Source organism: Ammodytes marinus (genome assembly GCF_949987685.1).
Source record: "Ammodytes marinus genome assembly, chromosome: 23".
NCBI classification, from domain to species: Eukaryota; Metazoa; Chordata; class Actinopteri; order Uranoscopiformes; family Ammodytidae; genus Ammodytes; species Ammodytes marinus.
The window spans coordinates 5,480,058-5,495,849 of record NC_137227.1 but is presented as its reverse complement, the minus strand read 5'-3'; the positions used below and the strand labels follow the sequence as shown (position 1 = coordinate 5,495,849).

Here is a 15,792-nt window from a genome sequence, read left to right as displayed (position 1 = left end):
TCTCAGGCTCAAGGCAAGGCACGCACAGCTAAAGGAATGGTTTCTGTTGCCTTTTTGAACTATTCCTTATTGCACCTGATGTCTGTGTAAAACATGGGTTTGGAAAACACAATTTTTTTTTCAGCTTTAGCAACATTCAGATTCTCTGTCATAAGGATCTTCTTTTAATCCAAATATCGATGTCTGTGTGCGTCCGCCTTCAGAAGGTCTGATGTTGGGAACGGAGATCGACCTCCAACGGGTGGAAAACAGCGCCTTCGCCATGGAGACGGTGTTTAAGGCGTGGCTTCATGAGCAGGGAGGAGACAGGGAGCACCTCCACCTCTTGCTGCCCAGTTCCCTGGACACGCCAGTTCCAGGTACAGCCACTGCACACCATCATGTGCTGTACCTACATCCTGTATGTCTAGTAGTAGTAGTTTATTAGCAGCGTGGATGCTCTTGATTTTCCTTGACAAGACTAGTTTGTGTATGGATCAATAACAATAATAATCAATAAGTACAGAATGATCTATGTGAATTAAGTTTCAGTTCACGTTTTGTTATGGCATTTTGTCACCTGTGCAGTGTGCTTGAAGTGCGACATGCAGGAGCGTCTGATCAGCCCCGCCCTCATCCCCCTAAGCCCCAACCTGGGAGTGAAGACCGAGAGTGTCCGGGACTTCCTGCCCTCCACCAAGGGAACAACCAATCAGAGCATAGCGCCACAGAGACTGAAAGTGATCAAGTAAGAGACGGGGCGGCTGGGAATGAATGCGTGTCAATCTGTTGATTCAATCCTTTCATTACAACCAGTCAAAAGTAATTTCATTCAAATCCATGTGTTTGAACATAGAATGAAACTGTAACTGTATATTCACTATCTTTCAAGGCCCATCGATGCTTCCTTGTGAGGGAGATATGAAGCGTGTGTGTGTGTGTTTGTGTGATAATGTGTTCATGTGTGTTGCATTGTGTGTATTCAGTAAAACCCAGCGTGTGTCTCTGAATGGCTCTATTCTGAAAGCAGGGAGAAGTGGAATATTTATTAGATGGAACTCTCCCATCACATCAGAGTCTCCTTTGTCATCTGTTTGGGCGCTGGAAAACACTTTAAAACTCCTAGTTGTGTTGAGAGTGCAAAGAAATTGCCATGTAAGAGTCTTGTTGAGCTATAACCAAATGTATCCATGTAAGTCTATTTTTATCCCTACACAAACTTTTCTCCACTGATGATAGAAAGCACACATGCAGGCCGAACAGTTTCTTCTTCTTTTTCCCTAATTTGCATTGACTTTGCATTTTCAGGAGCTGCAGTAGAATATACTGTATGGTTGTGAGTGTGTGTGTCTGTTTTGCATACCAGTTTTTTGGAAAGTAATTGTGCTCTATGGGTGTGTGTGTGTGTGTTTGTTTGTGTGCTTTACATACGGATGAGTCATGATTTACAGCAGTGACATTGAAATGGAGCTTGAGGACGGTCACAGGGATGATGTCATTCCCTGTGTCAGGATCTCGATCACATCTTCTTTGAAGTCAAACATTTGACGATTTGTGTGTGTGTGTGTGTGTGTGTGTGTGTGTGTGTGTGTGTGTGTGTGTGTGTGTGTGTGTGTGTGTGTTGAAGGACTCTGCGTGCAGACGGGGTCTGTGAGAGTGTATTGTACGGCCTGCCACTGGTAATCCGCCCCAGCACCTGCTGGAAGATGGACTGGGATGAAATGGAGAGCAACCACAACCTGTTCCACGCTCTCTGCCACACACTCAGGGTGTGTGCATGTGTTACTGTAACTGTTTGATCAAATTAAGACAACTTTCTCTACAATTTTGACATTTTAGATTGCAGCATTACACTAAGCAAGCCAGATGTATTTTCCCCTTTAAACAAAACTTCTTACAGTAAAATCTCTCTCTCCTTCCTCTTCTCCTTAGCTGGCCTGTTAAACCCTCTCATTGACACCTTGTAACATTCACAGTATTCCCCTGTGCAATACAGATAAATCATTTGTTTTATCTGTTTCCCCTGCAGAGCCGCGAACTGTTCCTGTTACTGCAGGTGGAACCCACACAGAGGTCTACAGCTGGAGGCTCTGGTCTGTAGTGTGTGTGTGTGTGTGTGTGTGTGTGTGTGTGTGTGTGTGTGTGTGCGTGTGAGAAAGTTTAACAAATATATCAGTCCTTGTGAATTCACTCACACGCCCTTTGTGTGCGTGTTTGTGTGCTACACAGGTGTGTTTTCTCACTACATCCTGCAGCCATCCCCGACTCTTTCCCTCCTCATGAAGCCTGTGGCCTCCAGGGAGCTGCTGCTGCCCTGCTCACTGCCTGTCTCCACTCAGGACCCTGCACCTGATGCTCTGCAGGTCGTACAGGTTAGGCAACCCAAGTTCATTGTAAAATAAGTAATAGCAGTAGACAGAGCCAAACCACAACACAGAGGCAGAAATAGATACGTTTTTCTCACCAAGGCATAACCTGACACCAGGAATTGAATATGGCACTGGTGAAAGAAAAAAATAAATCTCTCTTCACCTACTATGATATCACATATCTGATCAAATATGCACAGAAGAAAAACTGACAGATAGAGTTAAGGAATATGAATGTAGAAAATGAAATCTGAATTCCCAAGTACAGTGTGTGTGGAACATAAATTCTACTTATCATGTTCTCAATATTAAGTTATTATATGTTATATGTTTTATATGATATGCGTTAGTTTTTGTTCAGAAATTGATAAATTATTCAAATGTTCATCACCAAATAAGAGATAGAATGTATTATTGTTAGTGGTGGGCCGATAACGGCGTTAACGTGCTGCGTTAACGCCAGACTCTTATCGGCGATAAAAAAAATATCGCCGTTAATCTCTTGTTCCTCTTATTTTAGCGCGGATATATACCTGGCCGAATTGCACTGTAGTGCACGAGTCAGAACGAGTCCGACTTCGCATCTGTGTAGCCTACCACATCAAACGTAACGTGCTGACATGGATGCAGCTAGGAAGCCGCCGGGTTTGCTTCAGGGAAAATGTATTTTTAAGAAGCTTCCCAATGGAAACCTCGACAAGACCAAGGTTGTTTGCACCTTGTGCAATGCGGAATTGGTTTACTGTAGGAGTTCTAACAGTCTGTGCTCTCGGAAGCGGCCGGGGCATGCGTGTGTGCAATGGGAGAGCTTTGTGTGGAGAGAAAAAAAAGAGGCAAGGGAAATCGCCAAAGCCAATGCATAGCCTCGACTCATTAAAGGTTGAAAATCACTGAATTACACAACATGTAGGCAAGCCTATGGCTTAAGGCTATGGAAATCATTATGGAAACAATATTTTTTTTTATCAGTGATAGCTCAGCTGATCTCGTTGCTATAGAGACCACGTCCGTCCGCTTTGTTTGACAACTGACAGAGCTGCCAAGTCTCACCCTTTTGGCCGTGAGACACACTCATATCAACCAGCTCACACTCTCACACGCTAGCCTACAACTCAAATTTCTCACGCGGAGAAGTTAATCCCCAAAATAACGATTGTTTTGCGGGACTTTTATTTTGACAGTCTTATATTGAAAAGCTAACGGACATGAGTTCCGTGACATCCTCTTTCTGCACGCAAGTTAACTTGATGCATTAGGTGTGCACCTGCACAGGAGATGAGCCCCTGGTCTGATGCGCCACCTGTCTTGAGAAACACGTTCTCAAAGACTTACTTTGAGTCATTATTTAGGGAGCACACACATATTATGAATGAATTCAAATGAGCCATTTTAATCTAGATTAATCTAGATTAATTCCAAAATTAATCTAGATTAATCTAGATTAAAAGAATTAATCTATGCCCACCTCTAATTATTGTATATTTTGGGTTTTATACATTTTTGGGCCTGTTACCAAAGTATAAACAGTGTGCACACATTTTCAAAGCCCACAAACATGAGCCCAGATTGATGTATGTCTTGTGTCTGTTTCTCTCTTCAGCGTTGTCTCACTCAGCTGGATGAGGAGTTTGTTTTCAACCCTCTGACTCTGAGCAGTAACCTGTACCAGCACCTCAGGAGTCGAACCCTGCTCTCACAGCCACGCTACCCATACAGGTCAGAGGAGGGTTGATGGGATGCAAATGAACCTGTTCATTAATTGTGAAAATGTTTGGAACTATATTTGTTATTACATATTACATATAATGGATGTAGAGGTTAATGACATAACCTCCTCTCTTCACAATGGCCATTAAGGCTGTGATGAAAATACTGGTGATGGTTATTTAACACATGAGTATGGCAGCGATGATTGTGTAAGATTAAATAGAAAAGTGAATAAAGATGTTAACTATAAGGTCATTATTTTGATTCCAGTATGCAACCAGCAGCTGCCAAGAGAGACCAGTCACAGCCACTAGAGGGCACTAAGAACACAGGCAGCAGACAGCCACGGCAGGTAAACACAACAGCTTTATGATGGTTTAAAGGTCAGCTTGTGATGCTTATATAAATGAGCACAATAGTTATGACAAGAACCAAGCTGAGTTCATGAGCCAAGGACAATTTCATAAAGAATATTTTTTATAAACCTCATTAAAGATGTGTGCATGGGGGGGAGTGTTTGCTTTACTAATGCAAGGTCCTCCTCACTTATCACTTCCGTATTTACTCAATAGATGGAAGCACTCCACACCAGCATAAACCAGCCCTTTAGTAATATGATGTGTTTAATTTTTCACATTAAGAGGAGTGAATAATTTGAAAGAAAAGCAGGTAGTTTGCATTGAATTCAGGAGTTTTTTTTATAATCCCAAAACTAACAGCAAAGACTCTGCAATCAGGAACAGAAGTATAAGTAAAAGTTCATTGAATCAGAGGTTGCTGTTATCTGGGTTGTTGCAATAAGACCTCAAAAGTCCCCAGTGTGTGTGTGTGTGTGTGTGTGTGTGTGTGTGTGTGTGTGTGTGTGTGTGTGTGTGTGTGTGTGTGTGTGTGTGTTAGTGGTCGGTTGGGTCTATTTTAGTTAAATACTAAGTAATAAGTACAGAAGTTGTTATCAGCTCAAGTTACATTAGGTCTTAACATTAAAAGTATCCTCTGTGAGTGTTATATGCTTGCATCTTCGCCTTGATATGTTGGATAATTGTTTAATCAAGAGCAAAACAGTGGTTGACACTAACGGTTGCCCGCTTGCCCGGGGCAACTGAAAATAATGTTTGGGCAAGTTGAGATTGCTTCTTGGTTGCCCGGACGGGCAAGTGGATTTTAGAGGGTTTGTCTGTAGTGTAGGCTATGTATTCATGTGTTTTACAGACTGCAAAACATTTTTTTTCCCGCTAACTCACACAAAATAGATCGGCTATATTCGCAATTGAGCAGCTGCGCGCGACAACCAGCAGCATCACGGTCGCTCTTTCGCACTCGATCTCTCTATCTCTCTCTCACACACACACACACACACACACAGCCTGTGTGCGCACAGTTTCTCTGTCTACGTTCCGAAAGCCGGCTCTATCCTACGGACCTGGTTCCGCTATATTAAAAACCCAGAAATCAATAACGTTTGAGCTTATCGATACCGCTATGGAGTCCAGTAGGCTAGGTCACATTATATAATTTTAAATATCGAGTCGGGTCATCTTCATCTAATTAGGCCTACTTCAGCGTATTATTCCATCACTGGACCGCATCATGGACTGTAAAAGTGTTCTACCTTCGACTGTCTTGAAGAAACTCCTTCAACCCGCTCCGTCTCCAAAAAAACGGCTCCGCACCGTCTCATCATTCATTCAATGCAGCGGTGATCAACAAACGAGAGACTCTGTAGCAAGTCCCGCATTTAAAAAATCGGATAGTTTTTAAATCCATATTAAAATCTGCAGGATAAGACCTAGTTAGCTAAAAGAAATCGCAAACGGTTCAAATGTGATGTGTTCAGGTCGGCTCAGTAAAATGATTATTAGGCAAAGGTCAATAAAATGACATCATGATGGCCTAAACTGTGACAGCTGAGAAAATAAGAAATTTGAGTTTTTCGTGGGAAGTTTGAATAATAGCCTACAGTTTGGGTAAAAAACTTGTTTTCCCAGCAATATAAGGGTCAATGACGAATAAGGGTTGTCATGATGGTTTTTTGAAAATCTTTCAAAAATATATTTTAAAAGCATCCTTGAATCAATTTAAAATATACATTTTGTGTTTCTGTTAGTTTTATTTCATGGGAAATGGGATTTACACAATTTTCTACTAAAAGTAGGCCCAAATGGACCTGACAATGTCAAATGGTGTAACCACAAAAGAATAAGAAATATTCATTATTTTGTCCTCCATAGTGTAATATGAGTGTAACTCATAAGAATAATAACTTCCATTTCAAAATATCACATGAAAACAGATTTTATTTGGATAACCCCTAAATCAAAATTTTATGCGTTTTTGCAATTTTGACCGGGACGTTAGCTGGAAACATCTTGTTTTCTAAATAATTGTTGACCAATCATGTTAAAAGTGTTAAAAATGATTTAATACATTTAAGAAGAGTAATCAATTCTGGCCTACATTAATTTACATGTACATTTAGATTTTTTTAGGAAAAATACTGGTTACACCATTTGACACAAACCAGTTACACCACTTGACGGTGTTGCTTCTACAGCCAAAAAGTTTAATAAACAACACTGAAATCAGGCACTACAGTCAAGATAGTTACTGTGTTTGGACTTGCCATTGGATTTTGTTTTCATGTATTTAAAACATTGGTCAACAAATACCATTAAGGTGACTATGGAGTAATTATTCTATCTTTATTCACGAGCGTGGTCTTCTGGTTCAAGAGCATGACTTATTGTTTACACATTCAGATTTTGTAATTATATGCTCTTAAACCTAAAGAAAAAACACTCTTAAATAAAGATCTCCATGGATGACAAAAATGTTCTAGGGTCAAACTCATTTGATTGTATTTATGGAAAAAATTCAATCAACAACAAAAAGTCTTAACAAATTGTGTATTTGTGCGTTTAAGTGTGTCTATGTTTGTTTGTGAGAAAGAGCTAGGTGGATGGGTAGAAGAGACTAGGAGATTCATGTATGTTAAGGGTCCTGCTCCTACATGCCCTTTTAAACAGTGAATTCATATCTAGTTATATTTATCTGAAAGTAAGGTATTATTTGGTTGACGTTATGCCTTGTGATCTGATTACATTTAAGAAAAAAGCTTGCAGCAGCACATGTGAGTGTGAGTGCACGCTTGTTTCTGTTCATGAAAACTACCTTTCCTGTCCTCTTTTTGCAAGGTAATTGGCTTGTTTCCTCTTTTGAATGTGTCATCTATTGTAGAGAAAGTTGCTCAATTCTGCAGCCTAAATTTGATTAACATTTTCTACTATTCACAAATTGTTGGAGTTCTAGGTATTTAAAGCTGCTGTTCATCCTTCCACATTAGGTGTCACTGTTCATATGCTTCATTTATATAATTTATTCATGTATTATGAAATTATGTGACATTAAAATGAAAAGGAATGATATAAAAATATGCATTGAAGCTAAGCATGAATTAAAAAATCACAAAATCATGCCACTTAATGATTTTATCCTAGCTTTGGTGATAAAGTTGTGGAAATACCAACTGTTTTAGAAGATACAAACAATAATAACCTAAAACTGGTTTAAAAAGTAACTGAACTCATATTTCATTTTAAACCAGTATCATAAACTAGTGAATTTTGAAAAAAATTGACAAAAACCGAGATGTTTGTCAAATTAGTCAAATGGTGTAACCGGTTACACCATTTGACATTTCGACTAAAAATCGATTTTGACAGGCATTATCATGGACTCATATCTAAGGACATGTTCTTGGTGTGAATAAATCAAATATAATTCTTAAAACAAATAATACTATTGTAAAAAATATTTTTTCAACGTTTTATTTGGGTTACACCATTTGACATGTAACCCAAATGATACTTGACATACCCTAAAAGTGCAAATATCTTATATTTCTTGGAGAGCTCTTAACTTTGGAATGCAGCAGTCATGTTCATCAGGGGTCCTTTACTGTTCTTAAAGATTTGAACAAAATGGCACCTTGAATGATGGTTACACCACTTGACAATTCAGGACATTCGCTCGCTCCCCAAATTATTAGAACAAATATGAAAGTTGTATTTAAATATAATTTATATACTCATAATGACCTCCATTTTAGGATAATGCCAAAATAGTTTATAGGATGTTATATTGAGAAATTCACTGTATTTAAGCAAGTTACATTTTGTGGTACGAAGTTTTGACGGTTACACCACTTAGACATTTTTGCCTTTTATCTCCAAATATTCTCTCAAAATTGAATAAAACCAAAAACTTTCTAATAGGGTCTCTAGAAATTAATGTGTTACAGTAATGTGTAGGCTTTTTTTTTGTTTCCACATTTTCAAATTTAATTTAACCTTACGGACACAAAAAAATGGGCGTCACGTCATTGACCCATAAACTAAATAGTAGGCCTAAATATGGAATTATGACCTGCTTAAAGTCCTATCCTGAGCTCTGCTCATCTTATAAGCAATTAAAGCAATAATACCAGTTCTCTTTAAACAAAATAATAGAAAGGTATCGATAAAGATTTGGATTGTGGAGTCTTTATAATGGTATCAACATGAATAGAAATTAATGATCCCCCTCCTTACAGTATAACTGGGCAATAGCTTTAACATGGTGGACTTTAATCATTTTATGGCACACGATCACTTTTTGGCACAATGTGACCGTTTTAAATAAGTAAAATGTTTCTGTGGAAGCTAACATTCAGCTTGACTCTGAGCTAGACTGAGTTTTCTGAGCCCCTGGGCCAGGTGCGTGGCAAAAAGAGGCCCTTTCACGATGCTGCAGCAGGACCAAGCTCTTGGCTATGTGTGATGTCATGATATATAGACTTATATGAATTGTTGTTGGTTGTTTGTGGTCAGGATGAGACTAGTAAGCAGTGTTTGCATTTAAGAGATAAGGTTCGCTAAAATTTATAATTTAATTAGCCTATACTGTATATATCATTGTTTAACAGTTTTTTTGGGCAAGTGAACACAACATTCGGGCAAGTAAAACATTACCCGTACTTGCCCTATGGGCAAGTGCATTTGAAACCTTAGTGTCAACCCCTGCAAAAAATGTGGGAATCAGTGGCTCATCTTTAACAGTGCTCTTTCATTTCATAAGCTTGTCAGGATTTTGTCTCTAATCTATTTATCTGAAAAATGACTGGTAACTAAATACATGTAGTACAATATTTCCCTAGAAGCACCTAAAATGTACTTAAGTAAAGTACTTTACTAAATGTACAAATTGTATTCCACCCCTGATTATAACAACCCTGGGAAAAACTTGGTTTCAGTGCAACCAAAAGTAAAATGTTGATACAGGAAAAGATAAGATTATCTCACTGAATAGGCTGTGTGAATCACACTGTTGTTTGATTTTATAGTGAGTTCATAGTGAGTTATACACACTGATAAAACAAGCTGACATGCCATTACTGAACCAAAAAATAAAATAAGTGTCTTTCGAGGAGTCTGGCGAAAGTTCTAGAGAAAATAATAGTAGGTATCCCAATTTTACAGAGTCCCACTTTCAAAGATCTTAACATTTCATCCTTCCATGTTATTTTGTTATGTCAACCGAGGCCTACTGCAATCTGAGAGTGTGGGACTGTTGGCGGTGTGACTCATCAGGGTTGATAAGGCTGCTGACATGCAAATAGTTCACTGCAGTGGCAAAACACAGAGAGAAAAATGTTCGTCCTTTCTGCTTTTGTTTTGTTCTGCTCTTTGGCTTGCTCTCTTTCTGTTTGCTACAGTAGAACTCAAGCCGTAGCTGATAGCGTGTTTATAAGTAGCCTCCATGTCTTCCTCTTCTCAAATTATTTATCTCTCTTTTCTATCTATACCTCCTTCAAAGCCTCCTCATCTTCTTCTCTTTTAAATCACTCTTTCTTTCTTGTCGAAGACATCAAAGCTCACAGCTCAATATTTAGTCAAAGTTGGCAATTAATTGTCTTGTTTAAATAGCATTCTTAATTGCATTAAAGGTGAAGTCAGCCATTCTGGAGCATGCTTGTTGCCAAAGATGTCTCCTGAATATCACCTCATGATCTGCAACCTGTACAAACTGTGTGTGTGCGCTGAAAAGCAATCCTAACCAATGTTAATACCAAGCGTGTTGCTAGCTACGGTGGCCCCTTTGTATACATACAAGTTTACAGAGACTAGGCTGTGTATTTTAACCTGATTTTCAACACAAACAATACGGACAGGTTTCTGATCATGAGGAGATGTTCACTGATTTCGACAAAAAGCTACCAGCCTTCTCCAGAATTCACTGACCTTTAAACAAGTGTTTTCAAAAAGTATAAAGACGTTTTTGAAATATAATGGCTGTGTGTTGTTGTCTCCACGAAACCAGGGTCGCACAGTGGGAGCGAACAGCAAGGTCAGGGCCACTGTGGCTCCCTTCCCCTCTTCCTCCTCCCACACATTCTCCTCCTTTTCCTCCATGGGACCCCCTCCTGCTAAGGCCTCTCGTCCGCCCCTGACGCTCCTCAGCAGCGGCAGCGCAGTCCGCCGGGCCCCGGCCCCGACTCAACAACACCAGGAAAATGAAAACGATGAACCCATGGTGATACAGTAAGAACTTTGGAGTGTGGGTGGACCAATGTTCTATACAAAGACAATGTACTCTATTCTCAACATGTCAGTTAGCACACACACACTTTGAAATCCTGCAATATCCTGATCTGTCACTTCAAAGAGTTTTCCAGTGAGCTACAAGGTTGCTTAGTCAGCACGCGCACACACACACAGACATCTGGCTAATGGGTCTCCATTGTAAAGTTTCTGAGTAATCGAGCAGCTCATAAAGGCTTTAAAGACTAAAGGGAGGGAAAGACACGCACTAATTTGCACGTAAACACCACACACATGGGGTCGCACACTGTGAACAATACACACTATTCTTCACTGCTCTCTGGGTGGTTACAGCTTCCTTTGATACTTTCAATTCATCTATTTATTGTCACCACACAAACCGTATGAGCCGGGCCTGCGTTTGACTGGCCTCCTCCGTGAGTGTGCACGCGCGTGAGAAAGGAAAGTTTAAAGTCACCGCCGTCTGTGGATTGCTGAGGCAGCAGAACTTGAAAATGTGGGAGAAAAGGATGAAAAGGAAGGAAACAGCAGGACAAAGAAAGAATGGAAGAGTGAGAGATGGAAGGAGGGAATAGAAAGCGAGAAGAAACTATGAAAAAAAGGACAAAGGGTCGGTGGTGTGGGAGATCAGACGAAGACTAAAGGACGTATAAAAAGCATTGTTACAGCACACCCGTACCAAGGAAAAGTTAACGTATAGTTCTGGCTTAATAAAGCAGACATGCATAAGCTACACAATAGTATACTGACATATAGACAAACACACACATATGCACATTCCAGTTCTATTTTGCCCTTAAGCCCCCGTCTGAACACAGCTCCACTGTTTTAATGAGACGGAGAATAAAGCGGCAGACAGAGGGGCCTCTCTGCTCTCCTTCACCCCACAGCCGGCTCTCTCTCCGGGGGCTGAGAGGGAGCGTGCGAGGGGGGGAGGCAGGATGCACGAGGGAAATGGATCAACTGAAAAACTGCAGTGTTCTATGGAATAGTGAAGATGACTATTACTCAATACTACTCAAAACAATACTGCTATATTGCAATGAAGGCAATTTTATATTTGATGGCGGTCGAATCCGGTTCGTGCAGTGACATCGCTCCTGATTTCTGTACAGCCTTACATCCACGCACATCTAACTGTGGATTCTTGCTCATACACACATATTGCTCATTTGGAAATTCTCAGTATTTTTCATTTGTACCTCTTCAAGGAGCTTTGTCATCCACACAAACACACACACACACACACACACACACACACACACACACACACACACACACACTCACTCACACATAAAGGCTTAATGAGTCTCCCGCCATTCCACCCCCTTGTTGAACCTTATAACATTAGGGACTACCCGGTGGCAAAGGACTTTATGATGTTGTGATGTCACAGGACTTCCGCATTCACCAACTGCTTCCACAACGATCCTTTTGTCAGAACTATGCGCTGACATTTTACCCACTTCTCTTTCGCTCTCTCCGTCCTTTTCCCCTTTCCCTCTCACTCAGTACAGTACAGTCCACACCAGCTCAGAAGTTTTGTCAACGTGTGCGAATTTCATACATTTGTTCAAAAAGGACAACGACAGCCTCTGTGTCCTGGCAATGGGTCATAAGGCTAAAGGCAAAGTTCCTCTGATTAATCCCGGACGACATCGGCCACACTCCCCCATTAAATGTCACAACTGTAAGAGATTGTAATGGAGCGCCACCAGCAACCAACATAACTGTCCCTATTTGAAAATTCTGTTCAATTTTTCAGGTTTTGGCGAGTTTGGGAGCCATAGCAGCTGTTGTTTTTCAAAGAAAGTTCTTTGTTCATTGTTGTTCTTATTGCAACGCACGCACATCCTTATCTCAGTGTTGACTCACTCATGTTCCTGTTCAGCTCTTATGTTGTGGTTGTCTGTTGACTGTTTTTAATCTAAGTTATTATCTGAGCTGCAAAGGAAATTGACATGACTTGATGCCATTTGTTCACTCTGTTACATTCATATCAGTTTGTGATATTTGCGCTGATGTGTCATTTCATGATCCTGTAATCTCTACATATTTATATTTATATTTATATTTATATTTACATCTATATATTTATTGACTTTCTATCGGATTTGTATGCTATCACTGTTTATGAACTGTTAATAAATTGTCCTTTACAAAAAGTATCATCTTGGTGGGAAGATTATTGTTTTGTCTTTCCTTAGAGCTTATGTCACTTGACATACCTTTGCTTTGAAAACAGGTCATCTCACCACCTTTAACATTTAACTGCCACTGGGTCGTCACAGAACATTAGCACTATGTACAACTTCCAGAGGCACATATTACCATGGAAACTACATGCATTATGAACATTTCATATGTGTATTAATAGATTAGACTGTCATCTTGGCAGTCATTGTTGTCCCTTTTTAAACAACAACAACCTTAAATTAAAAATAATCCAGACACAATGCGTTAAAAGAGTGAACGATGGAAAATCAATTAAAAAGTCAGTATATCTTCGAAAATGATTTGCCAAAATGTATCACAAAGACCTAAAGATCAAAAGGAGAGCAATAAGTTTAATTGGGCAGACCATGACCAAATGATAACAATATAACCACGTTTAACCTTTTACCACCTACTGTTTCACCCACAGCACATTAGCACTGTATAAGACTTTGACAGACTACTAGTGCTATGTAAAGTTACATCAACATGTAATAGTATCTATACTGATTAAATCTCTTTCTAGAAGGGCGGCGTATTTGTGGCCAGTTGAAGGCTGCATATGTGGTTGGCTTTTGTCAACGTTGTGTTGACTCACTTAGTGTACTCCCCTGCAATGACACACAGTGCTGCTACTTCACAATAAAAATGTACCTTTATACACTGTTGACTGTGTCACAAACAGCACCTAGTGTGCAATCACTAGGGTCGCTTACATCCATATATTTGCAATGGCTGTTGTGTGAATTGGTACATTAGAATTTGCTCTAGAAACATAATCTCAACCCCTCAGAGCATTTCATCTACAGTAATGATAGTTTGTCCAACAGCAACATTATAATACAGTAAAAAATCAAATACCTGTAATTAACTAAATCTGTTGTGAAAAATGACAATACATTCTAAAAACTGCAACTTGAAAAATCTCATGCAATCCTACAAGTCCTAAACAATTATTTTCAAATTGATTGCATCTAAAATTCGAAAAAGTTTACGTTTACCAACCAACCCTGTCTGTGATGCTTCACACCAGAACAAATCCTTTCTGAGTGCAGGAGGAGACAGTTTGCCTCGTACTTTTTAACTTCTGATTCATTATTTTGTGAGGGTGGAGAGATGACCTTCTTTCCCCGCACCATTTTTGTCTCTTTCTGCAGACAGTGACTACATGTCTGTGTCTGTGTTAGCATGGGCAGTACACCCTTCTGTTTCTGGCTGATAAGCTCTGTATTTTTATATAGAAAGCTTGGCTTCCTCTTTTTGTAATATTTTGCCATTTCAGAATGTTTTTGCATTTTTTCCACTCTGATCTAAAAAAAATATATCTGTGGTCGGCCTGGCTACAAGTGAATAGTATTTCTTATAGTCTCATCAGTTTCTATACTTGAGTCAGGATAATATTAGTGCTGGGACTTCCTGCTCTATTTTCATTCAATCATTTCCTTTGCTGCAATGTGCAGAAGAGAAGAAAAAAGACTCTACTGTCCAGACTCTATCTGTGTCACAAACTGTCTCTTTCCTGTAATTGTCCTGACTGGCCAAAACGACGGGAGAGGACTCTGATATACACGCAGACGGGCAGAGCATGAACAAACACACACACACACACACACACACACACATACACACACAGGCGTCACAATTCATATACAGAATAATCAGCTCTCTCATAAGCAGAGCTGAGCGAGAACAGAAAGAGGAAGTGTATCTATGTGTGGAGGAAGTGAGGAGGTGAAGTCAGGAGGCTACAGGAGCTTCACTATGCATCGTACTGACAACAATCTGAAAGGTTTGCCCTCCAACGCAGGCCTGAGAAAACCTACATTGAATTTTTCCCTACAGAATTTTGCAGTTAAATTTGCATCAAACTTTACTTTCAAACTCTTCTTAGTTTGTTCCTCTTTGACTGTTTAGCAAGGTGTTGCAAAGGCATACCTATTTGTCATTGCAAACATTGCAGTAGATATATTTAGCTCACGTCATTTTATTTACACACCGCCGAGATCTGAGAGAGTGAATGAAACCCTCTCTCTCTCTCTCTCTTTTAGACACATTTAGCCACAAACTGCTAAATATAAAAGCTGGTGGTCTGCAGAGTCACAGACAAGAGGAAACCGGACAGTTTCAGGTGTTTGAAGGCAGAACACACGGATCCTCGTGAGATGTACACAGAAGAAAGGTCTCATATTTTGAGTACCGCAATCTTAAAACAGAATGAGGAAATACAGCCGAGTTTCAGCTCAAGGGGTGTTTTATATTCAGAAGTGCAGCTGACAGGTGTGAAACATTCCCAAGATTAGAAACAAGCGGGTTCTCAACACGTCCGTGCGGTCTGCACTGGATATGATTCAGTTTCCAGATGCTGAAATTTCAAGTTACTCAACAAACACATATTATGACTTTATAACATTATTACGTTTACTAGTAGTAGTAGCAATAGAAATTCTTATAAACTTACTTGGTCGCTTTGCTGGATGTTTAAATAGGAAATTGGTTGCTAGCAGATTTGTACCATAGAAGCTTTATGTCAGTGCTGTGTTTACAGCTTTTTCACTTCCCCCAAACAGCTGTAACAAATGTACCAACTGCACGGACGTTACCTGTTAGCTACAGTATATAGCAGCAGACTACTGTGTATTTTTGTTGCCTTCGACTCAACTCCCATTTCTTATTGTTCATGATCTGTATGTCTGTAAAGCGACTTCATAAAGCTCTGGGATATGCGTATATTAATTATAATTTTTTAGTCATTTTCCACTCTTGCCTCAACTTTGCACGCAAATGTTTCAATCTAATCTTTAAAGATATTTTTGAGATGTGTTTTCCAGCATGTAAAGACAGATTGGCCTCCATGCGTCGTTGTAAAGCCTGGTTTCAGTGCCTGCTGTTGCTGGACTGATGCTCTTCTCTTTATGTAAGCCTGACAT

General features: G+C 39.7%; 1 protein-coding gene across 1 annotated transcript in view; it reads left to right on the top strand.

The window, feature by feature from the left end:
- Window positions 1-10,634, top strand: part of m1ap (meiosis 1 associated protein) — a gene marked incomplete at both ends in the record, with an annotated part of 42,446 nt that extends 31,812 nt beyond the window's left edge. The window contains 8 exons of the mRNA XM_080052406.1: window positions 204-359; window positions 568-727; window positions 1,607-1,748; window positions 2,009-2,072; window positions 2,209-2,351; window positions 3,949-4,064; window positions 4,326-4,407; window positions 10,398-10,634. Of these exons, the coding sequence (XP_079908532.1) occupies window positions 204-359; window positions 568-727; window positions 1,607-1,748; window positions 2,009-2,072; window positions 2,209-2,351; window positions 3,949-4,064; window positions 4,326-4,407; window positions 10,398-10,634 (1,100 nt within the window). The remainder of the gene's footprint in view (window positions 1-203; window positions 360-567; window positions 728-1,606; window positions 1,749-2,008; window positions 2,073-2,208; window positions 2,352-3,948; window positions 4,065-4,325; window positions 4,408-10,397) is intronic.
- Between the last annotated feature and the right edge of the window lie 5,158 nt (window positions 10,635-15,792).